The following is a 14,997-nucleotide window of genomic DNA, read 5'->3' as shown; positions in this document are numbered from 1 at the left end:
TCTTAAAAATGCATTTAGTTCTTTTGTCTTGAAATTCTACTTTAAAAGAAACATTCTTTTTTTTATACAACTGACTTTCTAGTGACACAAAACTTTCCTACACTCATGGATAGGGAATCTTAAGTCTAAATAAACCCCCAATTCCTAAATATCTGTGTGCTGAAATTTCCAAAGATGACAGGGGTATATTGTCAGGGAAGCTGCTGCTTTTATGAACTGGTATGGCACCGGTTGTTTTCTGTGATTATTCTTACCTGGAAAACTCCTTGGTGTTTCTCAGGTAATAGGGGATATTTCTGATCCCTAGAAATCCCAAAGGGCTTTGACTAAATTACTTTAAAACAGAACAGAATAAAATCTAGGCCATATGCAATTACTTTGATTTGCTCTGATACAGTAATATAGGATCAATTTACTCTAATGCACTTTTTTGCCTTTATGTAATCTTTTTAGGCTATCAGTACTGAGCTTGAGGATGCAATACGGGAAAAAGAAGAAATGAAAACCAGGGTTCATAATTATATAGCTGAAGTGTCCAGATTTGAGACCCTGATGACTTCAAAGGTAAAACTATAATCAGCAGGCAGTCATTACTATTTCAATAAATCCCTTGGATTTAGAGTATAACACATTCTCATTAGGACATAATAAATTAAGAAACGTATGGTTTGTTATTCTCTGTGCTTGTCCTATTTTCTTCTTTATTTTTTTGTCCTTCATTCCCTTTTTTCCCCCCTTTTTTTCCCCCCCCTTTTTTTCCCCCCCTTTTTTTCCCCCCCTTTTTTTCCCCCCTTTTTTTTTTCCCCCCCTTTTTTTTTCCCCCCTTTTTTTTTCCCCCCTTTTTTCCCCCCTTTTTTCCCCCCTTTTTTTCCCCCCTTTTTTTCCCCCCTTTTTTCCCCCCCTTTTTTTCCCCCCTTTTTTTCCCCCCTTTTTTTCCCCCCTTTTTTCCCCCCCTTTTTTCCCCCCCTTTTTTCCCCCCCTTTTTTCCTCCCCCTTTTTTCCCTCCCCCTTTTTCCCCCCCCTTTTCCCCCCCCTTTTCCCCCCCCTTTTCCCCCCCCTTTTCCCCCCCCTTTCCCCCCCCCCTTTCCCCCCCCCTTTCCCCCCCCCCTTTCCCCCCCCCTTTTCCCCCCCCTTTTTCCCCCCCCTTTTTCCCCCCCCTAAACCAAATAAAAAGCCAACAGGAACTGTCAAATATATGACATGACTTTGAAGAGGAAAGAATGAGTTTGTATCTGACTTTGCCTTGCACCTCTGGATGAATACATTTAATTCAACCATTTGTAACAAGTAGGAACAGAAAAACTAAACTTCAGGTGTTTTAAATTGAGAGTTTGATGTTAACATACTGCTTAAGTTTATGATATATGTCAAAAGTGCTTCAGCTACAGATGTGGCCACATGGGAATCCAGTTATTTAAGTCAGTTACCAAGAAGCTGTAGAAGGTAAAGCCAGTCTCCAATTATGAGAGGTTATTTTCAGTGCTTGTCTAGGATTGCATCTGTGTGTTGCCTCTGGAGACAAGGATTTACTTTTTAACATAGTGTTAGCTTGTTTAATCTGTTTCTTAATGCCCCATCTGATTCTATCTGCACCTTGCAGGTTCTGGAGAAAACATAGAAGGACTTTCAAAAATAGCAGCCTTCCTCATTAGATAAATCTGATTCAAACCACCAGCATGCTAATCCCAGTCTGTGTTACAGGAACTGGGAAATAAGGGATTTGAACTAAACAAAGGAAGAAGTTAATCACTGCCTGATGATGTGCACTTGTAGCTGGGTCAAATTAAAATTCCCAACAACATTTGTTCTGTTGTTAGTTACATAGCTGGTAGATGCTAAAGCTTGCTGTTTTGTACTTTTATAATAGACTCCCTAGGTGCACATGCCCAAATACAGATTATCACTCTACATATTTATAAGACTTATATTTGTAAGATTTTAGTGAGTGAAAGAGCTCAAAACAGACTCCTCCTGGAATTTCTTGGAAAGGGCTGTGCTGGGATCAGTACATCTCAGTAATGTGACCATTGATGATACAGAGTTCCAAAATAAAGCTTCCCTGGGAGCTTTTGAAGCAAATGCTAGATGTAAATACTTGAGTTTAACAGAACTGAATGGCATCACTATAATTATTTACTTATTTGGATTTGCAAATGGGATCATGCCCTTTAGTAACTTCTGGATAGTGGGATTAAGAAAATAGAGAAACATCTATTTTGTTTTTAGGAAAAAAAAAAATTTAGGGGGTAGGCATGAAGTAAGATCAGTCGACTTAACAGTATGTTGATCATTGCAGAGTGATTTGCTGTTTCATCTAGGAAAAAGAAAACCAAGAACTGTTAGAGAAATTCCGAATGCTCCACACGCAAGCTGAAGACTGGGAAATGAAGGCTCATCAGGCTGAGGGAGAGAGCAGCTCAATACGACTTGAACTCCTTTCTGTAGACACTGATAGGAGGCATCTTCGAGAGAGAATAGAACTTCTGGAAAAAGAGATTGAAGGGGTAATCATTTGTGCAATTAAATTCTGTCAAGAAAAATCCTGTGTCAAGAAAAGTAGGATACAGTCACGTATTTAGTCATAAAGCAAACATGCTATTTTTAATGCTTTAATGGAAAATAATTCCTATATGGGAACATTTCAAACGTGGACACATTTTTGAGTTTTTGAAAGAGTAACTGATTTTGGTTATGCAGACTTCCCTTCTCTGTTGTGTGCTTTACCAAAATTACAATCACAGCATTTATTTAATACTTGTAATACTCTTCTGTTGGGTGATCATTGCTGTTATGTTATCATCTCTGTAAGGACTTTTTGTTTAGTTGCTTCAAAATATCTTTGTATAGCTTTATGAGTATTTTTTGAGCTTAGTTTTTGTATTTCTTTGAAGCTTTGAATTAAGTATTTGAAGCAGTGGTGGATGGGAGTAAATATAAAAATGTGACAGTTGTAGTCCAGGTCCAGAATCAGGTTTTCCATAATACTGAAACCTAGTCCAATAGCATAGAAATTAATGAGATTTTTATTTTCAGAAGCAATAACAACTTCATGGAGATCAAGGAAGTTTTAGAGCATAATAGTTGTGGATTGACCATATTTTGTCTCATGCTTTTACTTAGCCAAAAGGAGTTAGAGACTTTTGAGTAAAAATAGATTGTATTTTGGTATATTTGCTTTTAATTTTCTCCTGAAGCTGGAATCCAGCCTCATTCTACTTGTACTTGTATAATTCTTCAAGCTGGTGATTAAAAATTGCAGAGAGGTTTATTAGTTGTTCTTAGCTGTGATTTAGAGAAGAGGAAAGGACAGTTAATTTTATAGAGAAAGTTTATTTTGAAAGGAAAAGAAAGTATTAAAAAAAACCCAACAGAGAACGTTTAACTCAATGTGTAACACTGAAGGGGTGTCCTTATTTGTCTTTGTCTAGCATATTGTTGCACATCAAGCATATGAGACTCAAATCTCCTCCATGACAAAGACTATGTCCAGGTTGGAAGAAGACATTAAACGTGAAAAACAGGATAAGTCTTCTGTGCTGGCAGACCTGGCTTCTGTGAGGGAGCTCTGTGTGAAACTTGAGTCTAACAAAGAACTTTTGTCTCGACAGCTGACATCCAAAAGCATGGATTATGAAAGGGTAAGCAGCAAAGGCAAATTTAGTTGGTTGTAACAAAATATCTTCCTTTGCCTGCTAGTGGTTATTTGAGGAAATAAATTACTTCCAAGAGCAAGGTAAGTTAAATTTGCATTACTGGCTTTGGGTTTATAAATAAATTACAAATTTTGCCACATGCAGATCAATACCTGCATTTTTTTTACAGAAAAAAGAGGGAGTTCGCTTCATTCATTATCACAACAAAATGTGGCAGTACTAATTTTTTTCCATACCAGAGACAAATTATATTTATTTGCTTTTATGTACTATTTTTAATTCATGCAGTTTTTCAGCTTTTATGAAAAGTGAATTGTGCATTTGTTGTTTAGACATTAAATAATTTTACCTAATGTATTTTTTCAAATGCATTGAAATTTAGAGTCAGCTAAAGTTCATTAAATATTTTCAAATCATTTAAACAGTTTTGAATTTAAAACTGGTTTGAATATAATTTCTGTGTTATTTGCAGCTGATCAGTGTGTCTTTATGTAGTGACTTGGCCATACTTTCTACTACTGTAATATTTAAGACCTTGAGAACACTAGTTCTCATCCCCACATAATTTGTTCATATTCATAAAACTGATGAGGAAAACATGCATTCTTACATGCATGTAAGAATGCTAATTGTAAGCCAACCTAGACAAATAGATTGAAGGACAGTAAATACTGGTTTTGTACTTCTGCAAAAGCCTACTGCTGCTAACAGCCAGTTTTGTTCATCTACTTAACTGAGCATTTCCAGCTCCCAGAAAACATTTGACGAATGTACAGCCTGAATAGTTTTTAACTAAGTATAGTTTAAATAATAGTAGGCTTTAATTTGTTTTGTAAGCACAGCTTCCTGTTAATTTCTATGAAACTTCCAATCATTTTGGGTATTTTAGCAGCTTGGCACAAAATCAAGCTTTGTGTGTTTGTTAATCAGTGTACTGTGATGTATAAATTTTGTATCCTAGGTTCTGGGTGAATTACAAGATATAAAATCAGAAGTAGAGCTGCTGAAGAAGCAGTTATCCAGTGAGAGACTTACAGTTCAGAATCTTGAAACATTGCTGTCTACCAGTAGAGACAAAGAATTTCAAAACCATCTAACATCCCAAGAGAAAGATTCTGAGATTCAGTTGTTGAAAGACAAGCTAACACTCGCTGAGAGCAAACTGTAAGTTTTAACAAGTGTACTTATGTGCTATGCACAAAGTCAAATTTTGATGTTCAGTATGGCTGAGCAGATTTCTGCAGCAGTATCTGTTGACCTTTCATGGCATCATTTGCTTAGTTTCTTTACAGGTCTTTCATAATGTTTTCATTAGTCAGCACTCTGGTGGCCATCAGTTTAGTGCAAGCAGGAAGCTTAAACAGGAGTCAGACTCCAGAAAGTTTGCTTCACTTTTTCTGCTGGTCTTGACTCTTTCTCACATCAGTCAGTCCAAGGTGGTGCTACCTTCTCTGAAGTTCACTTACCTGGTACAACTCTGCCAGATGGCAATCACTAAAATTCTTTTCTTCCAAGCCTATTAGTGGACGTAACTACCTAGTGGTGAGATAGCTGATACGTTGCAGACATTTGCACTACAGAACCATCCAAATCATGATGAATTTGTACATGATGACATTATTAATTGGCCCTGTACAACTCATTGCTTTATGTTTTAAAATTGCTGAGTTTTGTTTCCTTGGTGAAAACTCCTTGGGGAATTTTATTTAATTGCATACAAATAAAATAAATTAATGAAATGTCCTGATTGTGAAATTAAATATGAAAGTAAAATTAAAAAGGGGGAGGATTCATTTGACTTTAATTTATCTTTGTGTAAAAACATTGTGAAACTCGGTTTAAATAACTTCATACTTACGTTTTCACAATTTTTCTTCTGCACACATTGTGAGGTTCCTTTCTTGTTTATTCTGCATGTCAGTATTTGAATTGTTAGAGGGACAGGATATTGGTGGAAGAAAAAAAAATGTTCTCTTAACAAAATAGTAGCTATTGAATTGTTTTCCTCTTTATCTCAAAGGTTCTGCATGTTGCTAGGCAAATGTTCAGGTGTAAGAACTAGCTGTATGTTCTTTATTTTCTATTATTCAGTTTTTAGTATTTCAGTTTTTTGTGTTGTGATAAAACCAGGGTATCAACATGTAACTTTATTATAGGATCAATATTGTGCATAGGGGCATATTAAAATATTTCTCAATTTTTGAGTTATTTACTTCACTACCTTAATTTTGTTTAAATGTCATTGACATAGAATAGCCTCAGAACTCATGAAACTGTTTGCTTTCTTTCCTTATTTTACAAAAATGATATTGGGCCCTGAATTCTTATCTCCATCCTGAAAGCATATGCCTGTCTCTGAAGGACTTAGAATAAGATATCATCGAGACCTCTTGTCTTCTGCATCTGTTCTCAACATGCTGGATCAAGATACAATTCTAGCAACATTAATCATGAACAGGGAACACAGGGAAAAAAATTCTGCGGTTCTTTTTGGATCAAATTTCTTCAGCAGTTTGCATCTTTCTGGAGTCACAGACCAGCAAGTGCCAGAGAGGAAGCCTGTGACTGAGCTAGGAGTGGAACTAATTTTTCAGAGTTCAAGTCCAGTGCTTTAGCACTAAACTAGTATATTTTTGCTTCTCCAGAGGAGATTTCAGCACTCCACCTTCTATTGGCCTTTAAGATTCTATGGAATAACATAACTCAGAACTGTCTAGATCCTGATTTAGACAATGTATTATATGCTTAATGAGTCTTACTTTGCTTACTTTATAATGCAATTAATGGTGTTTTGTGACCAGGTGTTGAGTCATCCAAGCTGATGATTTGCTAAGAAGTATGATTAATTATATTATCTAAGATTTTCAAGGCTGCTTTTCTTTGTGTAGTTGAAACAGCCCTGAACACTAATGTGTAGTTGACAAGCATACTCTAGGTTTTGCTGGTCTGAGCTTGCATTAATACAATTTTTACTTACATTTGATTCAGCTGTGTTCATTACTAGTTAGATAGTTCCAGTATACTTGAAATAATTTTTACTGGAGCCATATCTGTTTGTAGCCATTACTGAAGCCATTATGTTTGTATTTTTTGTGGATAGTTTCTGATTTTTTTTCTTCTTCAAGTGTACACATAAAGAACATGTTGCATTGAAACAAAGCATATCAATAAATTAATGATTTGTCTGTTTTTATAAAACATGCTTTTGTTTACCTTTATTTGAAAAAGAACATGGTGTGCTGTAGTAAGGATGTAGTGAGAGGCTTGCCAGCTTCACACTTCTTTCTCACCTTAGCTTTCCAGAAACATTGTTTTGCATTCACTTGATTCTCACCACTTCAAACTTGTCTTTGATTTGGTCTGTGTGAAACAACATGTCCAGTTATCTATTCTTGTTTTATCTTGCTCTAATTTGTCTAAGCTTCTAGAGGACCCTGTTTAAAGAAAACTTTGTTGCTTCTCGTGGTTTTTTTTAGAAGCAGCTGTAATAGAGAGGTTTCCATACTTCGAAGTAAAGTTGTACAGCTGCAGGCTGACTCTGATGTTTTAAAAAGGCAACTGACAACTGAACGATTTGAACGGTAAGATGCAGGGGGGTTTTCAGTGAGGTGACTCCTCATTTCTTCTTTCTCACTTTTAGTGAGAGGAATTTCTGTGGAAAATTGTGTTCCTGTTGTCTTGCAAAATCTGATATTCTTAAGAAGTGCTTATTGAAAAGAAACAAACTAACACAGTTTCTGAATTCTCTTATCAATGTTGTTTACCATTGTAACTAAAAAAAAAAATCCCTTCTCATGAAATCAAGAAGAAAGCTTGGTGACAAGATGAGAAAACAAGGCTCTTTGTAAAGTATTGTCAAAATCACCAAGTAAAATTATGGGGGAAAATTTGTTTTATTTCATTAACATCCTGCAGCATCAAAGTGTTATTTAACTGCAATTACTGTCTGTTGGTAGAGAGCGTGCAGTTCAGGAAATGCGTCGACATGGTCTCTCCACATCATCATTACGTGCTTCACCTCCTCTCAGCTCAACATTAAGGTCTCCCTCACACTCTCCAGAATGTACCACTGTAAGGACAACTGATGAAGCATCAGCTCCAAAGTAAGCCATTTGATACTGGCAGATTGTTTCTGTTTGAAGAGTTAGGTTTAAACTGTTTCTAAGTAATACTTTTTAAAATTATATGACATTCTTACACACTTTAGGTAGTTTTAAGTTCTCCTTTTGCTGACTCTGCTAGTATAAAATACTATAAAATATTGATTTGAAACAGTAGATGCAAAGTGCTCTCCAAAGGCCATATAATGTAATGGATTCCCATTCTTGTTTTTGTTATTGGTCTTGCACCAGCTGACAGCTTCAAAATATATATCACCTTCCTTATTCTCATTAATTATTTCCAAATATATATTGCCAATTTATTATTGTTAATAGTTATCTGCAAAACGAATTGGTCATATTAAGAGAAATGCCATGAAATTCTCTAAAGTATGGCAATAAAGGACAGTCCACACAAGAAATTCCAATTTAAGTATTTGAACCCTACACATTAGACGAAACTGTCTCTAAAACAAGTGCATAAAAATTAATACATTTTTCATTGTTACTGCTTGAATGCTATATATAAGATCATGAACACTGGAGTCCATAAAAAAGAGACCAAAGTCAGCTTCTCATCTGTTGATTTTCACTGACTGTTTTGTTCTTTTAGAGATCATAGTTTTTTTAAATTGTCAGTTACGTGTTACAGGCCTGATTATTACCACATGTTAAACTGCAGTGAAGGGCAGAAGTGGTTGGACTAACTGATCTCCAGAGGTCCCTTCCAACCCCTACCATTCTGTGACAAGGAAAGATAAACATGAATCTAACTATGCAACTGATAGACTACTAAGAAACAGAATTCCAAACTGCTAAGATTTTAAACTTTAGTTTTGTTGGTAAATACATATGGTTTGTTCTTCAGCTTAGTTTTGTTAACAAAAACATGGTTTTCCTGGGAACTGAGGTTGGCATGGCATGATCCACACTCAACATTTTTTCTCTTTTTTTGCAAGTTTTTGAACAAAGCAAAGAAAGGAAACTGTAGCAAATTAGATATTGATAGTGGGGATGAAACATTATTGTATTGTGATTGTATTGTGATTTACTGGTGAGGAATTAGGCAAACCTGCAAACCCTGTCACATTGCAAGTCAACATTTTGACTGAGATAGTAATAGATTAATGTATTTCTGAGAAAGTATATCATCAGTAGAGAACTGTCTATTGTATTCCTTGTTACAGTAAATCCCAAGAGCAATAAAAGTAGTCCAGTTGATATACTTGAAGAATACCATGTAATGAACTATTTTTATCCTACTGCTTGCCTACTTAGTTTGAACAATGACAGCTCTGTACCATATCTTGTCAGAAATATCCCTTTTTCATGAAGCAGTTTCATGAAGGTAGTTTTTAACAACAAAACTCATATGCAGTTTAATTTTTTCATGCCTTTCCTTCTAAACCTACCAATGGATTATTGCATTAGAATGATCCCAAAAGTGCTATCACCATCTTCCACCCTGCTTAGTTATACCTTCTTGGGAGTTAACCAGGATGAAGTGTACTGTCTAATAACTGTTCCGTGGTGTTACAACTGTGCTTTTCTCTAATCTGATTTAATCTTCTCAAGACATTTTCCTCATCTAACATTTAATTTGTTAAGCATTTGAGCAACAAGTCACTGAAATGAATGTAGAGTTTTAGATAATATGCTAACAGTTGATAATACCCAGGAATAACGGAAGCAAATACGAGGAATCTAAATCTAGAAATCTTTTTCTTTCTCTGCCAGAAATGTGAGCTTCAAGGAATAACCGTTACTTGAGCAACTGAAGCACTACCTTCTTACAAGGACTTTTTTTTTTTTTTTTTTTAAATCATGAAGGCTGACTTGTATTCTACCTCTGTTTTGTTCAAATTGATGATTACCCTTGAAATTTCTGAGAACCAATGAAGTAATCAACTTTGCAAAATTCTGCTTTCACAGCTGGCTGGGGTAACTATTTTTTGCTGGCTAAGGTTTTACAGGTTTTGCATCAAGACTGGCTAAAGTTTTTTTCTATTTTGCAAACATAATAATTGTAAGAAGCAACAAGTACTTGATATGACAGTCTCTTCATTTTATATTTTGTTTCCTCATATGGTTACAGAAGTTTGTTCATCGTAGTGTGAACTAACATAGAATAACATACATGATTGTCTTTAAAATATGAGCCAGTGTATATTTTATACTCATGATTTCCTATGTTTGTGATTTTCTGTTTACAGATCTTTTTTTTTGGTATTTTAAAGTATTGATCCTGTTTTGTCAATGCATTTTGTTTATTGTACCTTTTCTTAATAAAGATATTCATTATTCTTTATTAATTTTTTGTCATCCAACATCTACTAATCTCCTTTTGTTTTGTGTGTAATAGTATGTAAAATATTATCCTAACCTTAAATAAAAAGTAACAAAAATACAGAAAAAATATATTTTAAAGATGTATTTAAATTCTCTAAATATTTTTCAACTAATTCTGAAGTACTTTGTATTCAATTTTTTAAATCACATTTAGAGATATTTTTCAGTTTTTGGTTTTAAAATATCAGAACAGAACCTGGAATCTTTTATACAGTTAAAGCTCAAGATGTTGGAGAGGTGACACAGGCCTTTATGTTGTGACACACATTAGGTAAATGCAAAGAGAAATCATCTTTCAAATACCCACTCTATTTAGCAGAAGAGCATTTAAGAGTGAATCTGTGAAGTAAGTTGTGATTAGTTGTCAGAAGTTGTCAGATTAGTTGGATTGCTCTCAAAGTCCACCTGTGCAGATAATTGTGTATTAAATAATCCTTCTATTCAAGAACAAACAATTTTCTAATAATTACCCACCATTCAAGCTGACATGATGTATATCTGTAGGACTAGAAGTGTGAAGGTGAATCATTGTACATCCCTGTACTGGCCAACAGGTAGTGTTCAGCTTGCCTTTGTTGTGTAAAAAAAAAAAAAAAAAAAAAAGTGATTACCAACTAGTATTATTAGCCAAGGTGTAAGCAACATATTAAATTGTTTTGGGGAAAAATATACTTTTTTCCTTTGAGATTTTGTCTGCTTTGAACTAAGATTGTTACAGTTAGAAATTCTGAAGAATATTGTGTTGACTGGAAATAACTGTCTCATTCACAGATAAATAATTGCTGTTGCAACCTACATAAATCTGTTTTAATTTTCATCTGTTTTGTCAGGGATTTTATTTAATATGTGTCTGTTTTAAATTTTACTCATTAAAACCAACTTGGAACACCCATTCAGAAGTACCTGAAAATACTTGTACCCATTAGGCTGCTGAGCCAGAAATTGTTTATTTTATAGTGGGTTCATCTCATCATTGTTACTTTTTATGTCTCTCATTTGCCAGTTACAGGAATGGAAAGATCATCATCTCTAAGTGTTATTTACATATTAATACTGTTTGCAGTTAAGTCAGGAGTTTCCACTGATGCTAATTGACATTAATTATTCAGAATGAAGCAGTTCAATAAGAATGAGAAAAGAATTTGTGTTCTGCTCAGTACCTTCAATTGTGACTTGCAGTTATCTTATTTTGTGTATAAGCCCTTTTCATTTGGAATCAGAATTTTTAAAATTATGACAACTGTTCCATTCTATTTCAATTACTATATTTCACCATACAAAATAATGTATATTTTTACAGTGCAATTAAAACTGTAACACTTCAATTGGTAGTAATTCTGAGATTAATATACATCGTGTAGAATAAGTGGATTGTTGAGCACAGGTGGTATAATAAAACTGGTATAATTTGGGTCACCAAAACCTGTGCAGCTTTCTCATACTAATATTCAGACTGCAGTAAAGCTGTTCTTTTACCTTGTTACTATTCTCTTACATACATTTTTGCAAGAAACTAGAATAAAAGTAATATTTATACAACTTCGCTTTTCAAGTATTTTAAATACTTTGCTTCAAGTGTTTCATTTCTTGAAGTACAAAACAAGCACAAATTTGTGGAAAATTTAAATCTGTGGACTGCCATGTGTGTCAAACATGAAACAAGCCTTATGTAAGTCAGGACACTGAAGTGTCTCTCCTGGACTCTGCTCCAAGAAGCTTCTGTACTGTCCTCACCTTCTGAAAGACCAAAAGATGATGGAAGCCTTGTGACCTGGTTCAGTCCTCAGCAGAGGTGAGTTGAAAGCAGAGTGAGACAGACATTTAATCATGGGAAAAGTCCAAATACTTGAAGTGTCAGTCTTCTGTTATTATCTGCAGTTGGGGATGAGGGAAAAGTAATTAGAAAAGTTATAAAGGTGAAGCAATATGGGGCTTTTCCTCTAGAAAACAAAGTGTTGCCAGAAGTGGGGGAATCTGGAGATAAAATGACAGGTTTTAGCAGTTTATTAAGACCTAAATTGCTCAGTTAAATATCATAATGTGTTTTTACAAAGTTCTTAATTCATTTTAGCCTTGCAGTATGTCCCTAAAATTTAAATAACGAACCTGAAATTAGACAAGCAATTCTAGGGTCCTGTTGGAAAACCCAATTTTTTTGGTTTTTTTTGGTCATCCTGAATCTGAGAAACACTGATTCCTGTATGATGCTAACTGAAAAAAATTAGTATGAGGGCTTCAGTCTTTCAATTTAAAATATTTTATACAGAAATTGGTGCACAATGGCAAGCCTGACATATTAAAGTGCTGTTATTCCTAAATGAAACCATATGACCACAGGCTTCTTGGCTTTTATAAACCGTTCTTTGGGACAGAATTTTATGCTGCTTCTTTTTCTCTATCAACGGTGTAAGAAGCCAGTTGTGTGCAGTTTTGGTACCTCCATCTTCTAGCTTTATGTGTACAGGCATTCTGGTTCCACTTCAGTCTCTGACCCTTTGTGAGCTCATAGCAGCTGCAGCATTATTAATTCTTGGACCTGAAATCTTACAATTCATTCTCCAGTATAATTTTCTTGAATGTGATGAAGGGATTGGAGCATCTCTTAGGTGAGGAGAGGCTGAGCAAGGTGGGGATCTTCAGCCCTGAGAGGGAGTGTGTGGAGGGAACATTTCCATGTATATAAATACCTGATGGATGGGAATAAAGACTGACACAGTCTCTTCTCAGTGCTATCTGGAGAAGGTACAAAAGACAATGGACACAAAATGAAATTCAAGGAATTCCATTTAAACACAAGAAAGATGTTGGGGTTTTTTTTCCCCATGAGGGTGGTCAAACAGTGGAAGAGGCTGCCCAGAGAGGTTGGGGAGTCTCTATCCATGCAGGTACTCATAACTCAGTGGATACAACACTGGACAGCCTGCTGTAGATGGCCTTTCTTTGAGTAGGAGGTTGGACTGGTTGATCTCCAGATGGGTATAAAAGTTCTGTGAGTCTGGAAAGTTTTCCTACCAGTGGTGTGATTAAGTAAGTGCCTATCCAGCTGTAGTGAGATTGTTCCTTATAATCTCTATTTGACTTAAAAAAATGTAGGATAAAAATAATTGTGTTGCCATTGTTTTATTTCTTAGATTTATCTACATTAGAGCTCAGGTAGATGATCTCTTTTCCTACTTATCATGTTATTAGTTGCCTGTCCCACCTGTGTGTGCTGCTAGCTCAGCACCATCTGAGCAGAGCTGCTCCCCCAGCTTTGTCAGTGCTCTGTACTTCACCCTTTTGAGGTGATGGTGCAGGAATTAGACTGTTTGCTTAAACTAACTGGAATGGCTTGATGGCAAACAGAAGAAATTGGGGAAAATATGAATGTCAATGGCTTCTTCTCCTTGGTTTTAATACTGCTGAGCAGGGACAGACATTTCCTTGAATGCAAACACAGAAATGAATTGTAGTGTGGTCAGTTCTGTGGTTCCAGTCAGCTGTAAGTCAAGGTCTGCAGGAGCAGATACTGCTCTTTGGGGAGATTTTAATTGAGCTTTTATGTCCAAAGGAGCACACTGACATCTGAGCTTGTTTTATCTTAAGAGTGATGTGAGTTACTGGATTACAGCTGTGTATGCAATCTTTATCTATACCCTTTTTGCTTTGCATAAATGCATAAATACAAAATGTGGAATATGATGCAGCCCCCCTCCGTCTTACTCTTTGCTTTTAAATGAAGTATTGGTGCCACCTGGTGGACCCATGTTTTTTCTGCCAATGATCATGGCATATATTCAACAGGTTTAGGCTTCTCCATAGAAATTCTAGATGTATCTAATAAAATCAAAATGAAAGAATTGCTTCTATAGCCACATGTTCCTGAAGTCCATCCATCACCTTGCTCCTGAGGGTTGTAACTGCATTTCTTTCCAGAAATTGTTGGTTCTTAGGAAAAAAATAACCTCATTTTAGCTTATTTTTTGCTCCAGGAAAGTGAAAACATCAACCTTTGTCAGCAAAGGTCTGATGTGATTGAGAAGTTTGACTCATCTGAGGGAACTGGCAAAGGCTGGGTTCACTTTTTTTCTACTTTTGAAGTTTCCTATCTATACCACCTAATTCTACTGCCTAAAAATGTCTAAGTGATGTGAGGTGCATCAAACCCCCTGAATCTTTCTAAGTGCTAAAAAATGGGATTTTGGTAGATGAGGTGCTTTGTAGACATATATTTAATAGAAGTTTGTATATGCAATTGCTAAGGTAAAGATAGCAGTTACTACACTTCACAGGCCTCAGAATACTCAATCTGATGCATGAGCTTAATTTCTGAATTACCTCTGCCCTGTATACTATGGCTTTAGTTGTGAGGGGACTGGAGAGGGAACAGACTGCTCCTCATGGTGTGTGTGACTGGCTCTCTACAACACTGCAGGTGGGGGAAGAAAAAATAAAAATCTAGGAGTTCAAGTTTGTTCCAGAGTTATACATAGCTAGATGTGTTTTCACAGATATAACTTCTCAAAAATTAACTGAGCTGCAAATCAGTAAGCAGTGGAAGAGTATCACTAAATGCTTGCCTAAACTTATATTCTTCCTTTAAAATATCCAGTGGTGGGGACAGCCAGGGACAAAAAATTGTGTGAGATGGATGTTTGTTCTGACCCAGCACGTGTGTTACTTTTCTGTCAGACCCAGTTCTCCTTAAGAAACAATGGTGGATCTTCTGACCAGGTCTAAAACTTCAGGAGCAGGCAGGATCCCAGGCTACACAGCCTTTTCTAGGGAGCATCTGAATCCCTAGAGCTGGCTGGCAAAATTCACCTTCTTTCTTAGCAGTGGAAGATCATGGATCACATAATCAGTTTTGGTTCAAAAGGTGTCTTAGTGGATGGAACTGAGTGCAGCATCTGATT

At 35.7% G+C, this 14,997-nt stretch overlaps 1 protein-coding gene across 2 annotated transcripts in view; it reads left to right on the top strand.

Annotated features, from left to right (window-relative positions):
- CEP135 (centrosomal protein 135) overlaps positions 1-10,169 on the top strand; it is a 35,118-nt gene extending 24,949 nt beyond the window's left edge. Inside the window, exons 21-27 of one of the 2 annotated variants that reach the window (XM_071743487.1) lie at positions 454-564; positions 2,319-2,504; positions 3,429-3,638; positions 4,615-4,817; positions 7,130-7,234; positions 7,610-7,756; positions 9,491-10,169. In XM_071743487.1, coding sequence (XP_071599588.1) covers positions 454-564; positions 2,319-2,504; positions 3,429-3,638; positions 4,615-4,817; positions 7,130-7,234; positions 7,610-7,756; positions 9,491-9,512 — 984 coding nt within the window. In that variant the 3' untranslated portion in view covers positions 9,513-10,169. Of the gene's footprint in view, positions 1-453; positions 565-2,318; positions 2,505-3,428; positions 3,639-4,614; positions 4,818-5,995; positions 7,105-7,129; positions 7,235-7,609; positions 7,757-9,490 lie in introns of those variants that run through there. The other variant, XM_071743488.1, reaches the window with a different exon arrangement.
- The last annotated feature ends 4,828 nt before the right edge of the window (positions 10,170-14,997 follow it).

Source organism: Heliangelus exortis, chromosome 4, assembly GCF_036169615.1.
Source record: "Heliangelus exortis chromosome 4, bHelExo1.hap1, whole genome shotgun sequence".
Lineage (NCBI taxonomy): Eukaryota > Metazoa > Chordata > Aves > Apodiformes > Trochilidae > Heliangelus > Heliangelus exortis.
Note: the sequence above shows the minus strand (reverse complement) of the source record. Positions and strands in the feature narration are given on the sequence as shown.